The sequence below is a fragment of the Temnothorax longispinosus genome, chromosome 3 (genome assembly GCF_030848805.1).
Source record: "Temnothorax longispinosus isolate EJ_2023e chromosome 3, Tlon_JGU_v1, whole genome shotgun sequence".
In the NCBI taxonomy this organism is placed as follows: domain Eukaryota; kingdom Metazoa; phylum Arthropoda; class Insecta; order Hymenoptera; family Formicidae; genus Temnothorax; species Temnothorax longispinosus.
This window is the reverse complement of record NC_092360.1, coordinates 11,681,747-11,690,295: the sequence shown is the minus strand read 5'-3', so window position 1 is coordinate 11,690,295 and position 8,549 is coordinate 11,681,747. Positions and strand designations below refer to the sequence as shown.

The 8,549-nt window shown below is 35.4% G+C and overlaps 1 protein-coding gene across 1 annotated transcript; it reads left to right on the top strand.

Annotated features, from left to right (window-relative positions):
- Nucleotides 1-228: 228 nt before the first annotated feature.
- Nucleotides 229-4,312, top strand: LOC139809953 (probable RNA-binding protein 19). The gene is made up of 11 exons (XM_071773256.1): nucleotides 229-438; nucleotides 529-730; nucleotides 823-1,037; nucleotides 1,149-1,314; nucleotides 1,620-1,901; nucleotides 1,987-3,128; nucleotides 3,205-3,407; nucleotides 3,476-3,592; nucleotides 3,679-3,784; nucleotides 3,931-4,054; nucleotides 4,163-4,312. Exons 1-11 carry the CDS (start codon nucleotides 403-405, stop codon nucleotides 4,243-4,245), a joined length of 2,676 nt encoding a protein of 891 aa, XP_071629357.1. The 5' UTR covers nucleotides 229-402; the 3' UTR covers nucleotides 4,246-4,312.
- Nucleotides 4,313-8,549: the final 4,237 nt, after the last annotated feature.

The following is an 8,549-nucleotide window of genomic DNA, read 5'->3' as shown; positions in this document are numbered from 1 at the left end:
TAGGTCTGTTCTTTGGAGTTGAACTTTCTGCACCGGTGCAGAAAGTTCGGCACTAAAAATCTATATTACCGACAAGGTACTATTATTAGGGGTTAATTCCAATTGCGATTGATTTAATCCGTATAATTAATTGAAATCGGCAAAATTGCTCATTGTAGAATTTCTAACAGTACAATTCAATGTCCCTGATTTAAATCTTTCTCTTCGGACGTCTTCCACCAATCACAACGAAGACGCGCCCACGTGTTCGAAGAAACATAACCTGTTTCCACGTGCGCTCGTGGATAACTTTGATCTTCTTGTGCAACAAAAATTGCATATGTTGCTGGATATACAATTTTAATTTTCGGGTATAGGCGAGAAGATTTATTTCTAGACATAGGAAATCATCGACAAGACGGAATGTCCCGTTTAATAGTGAAAAATTTACCGAAAGGTGTACGTAGATGAAATCATCTGATATCTTTTTATTTAATATAATATGTAATATATATTTATATTTATATGTATATATTTTATTTTGCACAGGTCACGGATACCAAATTGAAAGAATTATTCAGTCAAAAGGGTATTGTGACCGATGTACAATTGAAGTACAAAGATGGCAAGTTTCGACGATTTGCATTTATTGGATACAAAACAGAGGAACAGGCGAAATTGGCGCAAACCTACTTCGATCAAACGTGCATCGATACTTGTATAATATCTGTTGAGCACTGTGCAAATTTAGGTACGTACAGCTATAAATAATTATGTTATCTAGTAATCTAACAATTTTATAAAATGATATGTGAACGTGATTTTGTATGTATGATATTTTAGGTGACCCTTCAAAGCCAAGATCGTGGAGCAAATATGCAAATGACAGTTCTTACAACAAAGCTAATGAAACGTCTGACGCTAAGTCAAAAGAGAAACCGATAGATTCGGCGGGAAAGAACGATATAGGGGAAACTAAGAACAAAAGTGACGTAAAGAAGAAAAAGAAAAAGGCAGACAAAAAGGAGAGTGATGAAGTTAAGAAAGCACTCGAGAAGGTATATACAATTCTTTTCTAATTTTTTAAATTAATAGATTTTAACTTGTATTCTTTCTGTCAGTTAAGAGAAAATTGTTTATTAAATTGTCTGCAATTATGTTGGATTTAGCACAAGGATGATCCTTTATTTATGGAGTTTCTTGAAACACATACTGGTAAGGATGCAAAAGCAGTCTGGAAAAACGATATTGATGTGCCAGTGAAAGAAGAAGCTACCGAGGAATCTGATGACGAGTCTGAAGACGAGGAAGATGATAAATCTAAAAAAAATACAGGTGAGGAAAAAAAAACATTTTCTTGTTATTTCTTTCTATTTTTTTTATGAAGTATGCATTACTAAGCAACTGTGGCTTTATTTATATTTTCTTTTGCAATAAAATAATATTTTTTTACTTAAAATTCCTTATATAAAATTGATTTAAATCTATTTCAATTAAATTATTTAATAGAAGAATTTATGTACTAAGACTTCTGATTAATGTTGTACTATTTTTAAAAAATAAACTTTATCTTGAATATTGCAATTTGTATTTCCTGTGAAGTAAGAAAATAACTTGAGAAAATATGTATACTATTTTAGAAAAAGGAACACACTCAAGTGGAAAAGACGAACCTGACTGGCTACGTCAGAGTGGAATAAAATTGACAAAAGATGTGCCAAAGTATGGTCCATTAACATTCTATACTGTAAAAATGCGAGGACTTGCATACAAACACATGAAAAAACACATTAAACAATTCTTCCGTCCAATAAAACCGAAATCTATACGAATCCCACCCAAAATTAAAGGTATAGCTTATGTGGGGTTCAAAACGGAGCAAGCCATGAAGAAGGCTCTTCTGAAAAATAAGAGTTTCCTAGGTAAAAACAATTATCGAATGTAATATAAAGTGCAATGTACAATATTTTATATATATTTTCAAGTGTAATCCTTATTTATGTGTAGATGGGAAACAAATATTTGTATCCAAATACGAACAAAAAGAGGCAGTTGAATCCAACAAGGACTCGTCTAATAAGACCAATATTAAATGGAAGAAGCAAGAGGAGGCCTTGAAAGACGAAGAGAGTATAGCAGAATCCGGAAGAATGTTTATCAGAAATCTGACGTATACAACTACGGAGGATGGCATCAGGAAACTGTTTGAGAAGTACGGTCCTCTGTCTGAAGTGGATTTACCTGTGGATAAAATCACTAGGAAACCAAAAGGATTTGGCACAGTAACGTTCCTGATGCCAGAACACGCTGTGAAAGCTTACAGCGAACTGGACGGTTCTGTATTAGATGGTAGAATGTTACACATTCTTCCCGGAAAGGCGAAAGCCTCCTTGGAGAATATCGATACTGAAAATTTAACTTATAAACAAAAGAAAGAACTGCAGACTAAGGCAACCGCGGGTTCGTCGCATAATTGGAATACACTGTTTCTCGGGCAGAACGCCGTGGCGGACGCTGTCGCGAGTCGCTACAACACGACGAAGGAGAAATTACTGGAAGACGGATCGAATGGAATGAGCGCCGCGGTCAAACTGGCATTAGGAGAAACGCAACTGGCTGAAGATACGAAGGCTTTTTTGGAGGAAAACGGCGTGTGCTTGGACGCTTTTAATGAAGCACCAAAGAAGAGATCGACCACCATAGTCTTAGTGAAGAATTTACCGGCTCAGACAAAACCGAACGAACTGCGAGAAATGTTTGCCAAACATGGGGAGCTGGCGCGTATCGTAATGCCACCAGCGGGCATAACAGCGCTGGTAGAATTTCTGGAGCCATCTGAAGCACGCAAGGCTTTCCGTGCATTAGCTTATACGAAATATAAGCATCTACCGTTGTATCTGGAATGGGCGCCAGATAACAGTTTCACCACGCCCGCCTCTAAAACTAAGGCAACTAAAAATAATGCAACTACCAAAAAATCAACAGATTCCGAAGAAGTTAAAGATGGAGCAACGGTAAAAGAACCTAAAGAATCTAAAGAAAATAAGAATAATACGCGTAAAAAGGAAGATGACGAGCCGCCCGAACCAGATACAACGCTTTTTGTAAAAAATATCAATTTCTCAACTACGGAAGAACAGTTGAAAGATGTAAGTTAAAAACTGTTACATTCGCAATTGCGATCATTGTTGTTTTCTTTGCAATAATACAACTTTACGCTTACAGTACTTTGGTAAATGCGGTCCTCTCCATTATGTCACAATAGCAACTAAAAAGGATCCGGAAAATGCTGCTAAAAAATTGTCTATGGGATATGGATTTATAAGATATAAGAGGAAACTCGACGCAGATCGTGCGTTAAAAACGTTGCAAATGTCAGTACTCGATGGGAAGAGCTTGGAATTGAAACGATCTGAGAGAACACTAATGTACGTTTATTTCTTCAATCTATCTTGTCGAAAAGCCGAGAATTTTTGTTAACCGCAAAACTTTCTAGGTCCGACGTCAAAACAGCGAGGAAAAAGTCCAAGATCACCGAACAAACTGGCACTAAAATTTTAGTACGAAACATACCCTTCCAAGCAACTGTCCAGGAAGTGACGGAATTATTCAAGTATGTACATATCATATTTTTTTTTTTTCGTCGAAATACTTTTAAATAACATGCAACGCATTAATTAATTCATTGTAATTTTACAGATCATATGGTGAGTTGAAGGCCGTACGAATGCCGAAGAAACTGGTCGGTACTGAGAAGCACAGAGGATTCGGCTTCATCGAGTATTATACTACGACAGATGCGAAGGTAATAATTTCTAGCACCTGAAGAATTTAATTCGACTTAATAAATCTAACGTAAAAAGTTAAATTATGTATAAACGTATAAGTACTAAGAGTGAGAACTACATTTAGTTATTCTTGTACTAATTTTAATTTGCGTTCTTTTTTTAGAAAGCATTTAAAGCACTGTGTCAAAGCACTCACTTGTACGGTCGAAGATTAGTTCTTGAGTGGGCTCAGATGGAGGAAGGTGTTGAGGAAATTAGAAAACGCACTGCGAAACGTTTCTACCAAGGTAATTAATTTTTTTATCTCTTATACTATAACAAAATAAGTTGATCCGTATTGATTAATATAATAGAAAATTACGTGATTCTCAAGGATCTTTTTTATTTATTTTCAGAGAGTTCCACGAAAAGATTTAAGAAATCCACGTTAGATCCCGAAAGTGTTGGTCTCGAATTAAATTCAGCTCAAGAAGTATAATTTATAAATTATTTGCAAATTATATGTAAATATGTATTATTTAAATAATAATTCACAAATTACTTAATACGCAATTCTAAAACGTTCATTAAATCATAAGAGGATTAATCAACATTCTTAATAATTCTTTAGTTAATTTCTTTTTTATAAATACTAGTATTTGCAATATTATCAAATGATTATTGGAATCAATATTTGGTAATCCGTACACGATCCGTATCAATTTTCATTTCTCTTCACGTTGGCTAGATATTCAGGTTAGTCAGTTGGAAGTCGAAAGTATTTTCATTGCGCGACATTACTCTTCGCGTCACGTTTAAATGTGACTCTTTCTTTTCTTACTTTTCCAATGGAATGATTTCCAATGATTGATATAATACGATGTATTTAGGTTACTTGACTGCGTTAGATCATGAGATCATTTCCTGTTAACTGAATAATCAATTTCGTAAAATATATATAAAAGAGTACAGATAGTATATACTATAAATAATAGCCTAATTTAAATAAGAATGCGTGGTGTAATATATGTACAAAACGGTACTCAAAAGTACCCTTAAAAATTTTCTCAATCTAAGCGCTTTTTCATTTACTTCGGCGACGTTCTGCATTCCTGGAAACAAGAATAAGTCATACAAGTCTAAAGAAGAAGGCAGAGAATATAGCCAGTTTTCATTTGTCAAAAATTACTGAACAAAGAGAATGGTATGGGTCAGGTATTAGATTGACGTATCAAGTCGTAAGTAAATTAAAAACCGAAGTTAATTGCTCGTTAGAAGCTAAAGTTATAATATGTAAGAAGGTCAACGGTTAAAATACGAGTACATAAATAACGATATTGTTTTAATCTATTTTTGCAATAAAAGCAGTGATATCAGACATCGTACCAAATGAGCATGAATTTATACATTGTATAAAATTTAATCCTTTCTCACATAAATATATAATTTAATTATTCTATCGTACTTAATAGAATAATAAAATATTTAATGTAAAAGAACTTTTATTAATGAGCATGAAAAATTATGTTTACCATGATATTTAATTCCTTTATTATTATGCCTATTAAAATAACACAATATCAAACTTTAAGTCTATTTCGCACGTATATCTATTTACAATTTAAATTAAACTCGATCTTTATTTACACAAACTTAATTCACACATCACTTTGCATGAATATTTATAATATGCACAATAAGGCGCGAACACTTGGCGCCCTTCTTTTTACCTTTTTTAAAAAGGTGTTTTTATATGGTATATGGTCAACTTGATAAACTTTATTTGCGAAATATTGGCCGCGTTCAGCAGACACAACTATTGAGTTATTCGTCTTATTAACACTCTGCGTTGATTGGTTGGTTCTAAAAGTAAGATCACGTTCGACTGCTACTCAGCGGCTTGGTCTGCTGAACGCGACCATTGATAGGAATATAAGGTGTGACACGTGATTCCTTTATCATTGTCTGATTTTATGATATTTTGAAAGGCTGGATTTTTTTGTAAGTTGTTAGGTTCTTATTAATCCCATAGCGACTTCTTATGGCATATTTTCTCTGTATATTGACAATGTTTATTATTAAATATTTTTTAAATAAATCAACGTTTTTCTCTTTTCCTACCTTTATACATATATCCATAATTGTGCAAAGATTTAAGTTTGTCATTGTGTTTAAAGTTTTATTAAGTCCCATAGTCTACAATAGGTGTTTTAAACCCTAAGCCCTGAGAAATTAACCAATCACAGTCAATTATTCTCCTCAAATTCAACTGTGATTGAACAATTTCTTAAGGCTTAGGGCTTAAAACACCTATTGTAAACCGAGACTAAAGGGTTGGTTAGTTTTCGATTCGATTTTTCGACCAGAAATCTAGACGTTGCGTTGAAGGCCACGAAAATCGTGAAAATATCGTCCAAATTAGTTTATCACTTAACGAGGACTTGTTTCCCAAAATCTTCGTAATATTAATACCGACTTCAGATTTGTACTCGCGTTCTTTTTATTTTGTATCTTTAGATTTAGAATGCTGTTGCATACATTCAGTACGCGAAATTTTTTACGTTGAAGAAGGTGGCCACGAGTACCGTCGGGCGACGCTCGGTGAGAGACGAAGCTCTGAAATGCGACGAACGAAACTTCTGATGGACATATCTCGAGAAATACATTTATTTTAACATTGTAATGCATTCTTTAATGCGAGGCATGCTTTTTCGAACGATATTAGACGCTAAAGAGTTTTAAAATGTTGCTGCATAATGTTAGACAACGAGGAAAAGGTATTTATAGCTGCGAATGCCATCAACGGGCGGCGACGGCGCTCCGAAATATATGATACGCGACACCGAATTGACCGAATGAATCTCGAGAAATACGTTTATTTTAACATTGTAATGTATTATTTAATGCGAGGCATGCTCTCTCGAACAAGATTAAGCGATAAAGAGTTATAAAACGCTTTTGCATAATGATAGCCAACGAAAAAAAGGAAACTACGGAGGCCGTCGCTCGCTCTCGGCGGTTCGAAATGCGACGAACGACACTGAACTTATCTCGAAAAATACGTTCATCTTATTATTGTTATGTGTCCTTTAATGTGAGGCATGTTCTCTCGAACAAGATTGAACAATAAAGAGTTATAAAATGCTTTTACATATATAGTCCAAAGATGAATAAATTCTTATATATCTCAGCAAACACCACAGATATAAACATTATTCAAAAACGACATAAAATATTGCAATTAGCGCTAATGTGATTCCAATATCATTAATAATACATCTCATATTAGGGAAAAAGCTGTGACAGCGTAAACGACGCTGCTTTGGAAGCAGGCCACTTGCTACTTAAAATAAACCTTTATAAAAATCAGTTATATACAAAACATCAAAATATTTATGAATTTTACGGTGTGAAAGTAACAAAATCGAGATATTCCAATAGCGCAGAGTATAAACTAAACAGTCCTTTTCGAATTATCTCTATATCTTAGGTGGTAGCCCAGATATTTGCGATAAACGATAGGGAAAAGTATCTCGCGTCAAGCCAGCGACACATGGCCTTGACCTTTGAGCGGCGGGCGCGCGCCCGCTCCCGCGCGGGCGAGACACTTATCAAAGCTATTGATTTTTCTAAATTGACCTTGACCTAGATCGCCGAGTCCGGGAATGCCGGCGCGCGCCGCGGCGTGCACGGAAACGCTACCGTTGTTTTTACTCGGCGAGAAACTCCAGCTACCTGCTTTTGCTCGTTGGCTAGCTTTATGCAACAGAATTTTATATAATTATTTATAGTCTAATCACATTCGAAAAAGCATGCCTCGCATTAAAGAATACATTACAATGTACAAAATAAACGTATTTCTCGAGATTCATTTACTTATCGTATTTCGGAGCTCCGACTTTGTCGTCCAACGCCGCCCGTCGGCATTCGCGGCTACCTTTTTCTCTTTGGCTAGCATTATGCAACAGCATTTTATAATTATTTATCGTCTAATCACATTCGAGAGAGCATGCCTCGCATTAAAGAACACATAACATTATTAAAATAAACGTATTTCTCGCGATTCATTTAGTTATCGTATTTCAGAGCTCCGAATTTGCCGTCCATCGCCGCCCGTCGGCATTCGCGGCTATACCTTTTTCTCGTTAGCTATAGCATTATGCAACAGCTTTCTATAACTCTTTATCGTATGTTTAATCTTATTCGAGAGAGCCTAATTCGCATTAAAGGACACATAACAATGTTAGAATAAACGTATTTCTCGAGATTTATTTGGTGTCGCGTGTGATATTTCGGAGCTCCGAATTTGTCGTCCAACGCCGCCCGTCGGCATTCGCGGCTACCTTTTTCTCTTTGGCTAGCATTATGCAACAGCATTTTATAATTATTTATCGTCTAATCACATTCGAGAAAGCATGCCTCGCATTAAAGAATACATAACATTATTAAAATAAACGTATTTCTCGCGGTTCATTTAGTTATCGTTTCAGAGCTCCGAATTTGCCGTCCATCGCCGCCCGTCGGCATTCGCGGCTATACCTTTTTCTCGTTAGCTATAGCATTATGCAACAGCTTTCTATAACTCTTTATCGTTTAATCTTATTCGAGAGAGCCTAATTCGCATTAAAGGACACATAACAATGTTAGAATAAACGTATTTCTCGAGATTTATTTGGTGTCGCATGTGATATTTCGGAGTACCGAATTTGTCGTCCGACGCCGCCCGTCGGCATTCGCAGCTAATACCTTTTTCTCTTTGGCTAGCATTATGCAACAGCATTTTATAATTATTTATCGTCTAAT

Coding starts and splice junctions, on each gene's coding strand:
- LOC139809953 (XM_071773256.1), top strand. CDS start 403: ATGTCCCGTTTAATAGTGAAAAATTTACCGAAAGGT. Junction 731..822: donor TGAGCACTGTGCAAATTTAG/GTACGTACAGCT, acceptor ATGATATTTTAG/GTGACCCTTCAAAGCCAAGA. Junction 3,129..3,204: donor CGGAAGAACAGTTGAAAGAT/GTAAGTTAAAAA, acceptor TTACGCTTACAG/TACTTTGGTAAATGCGGTCC.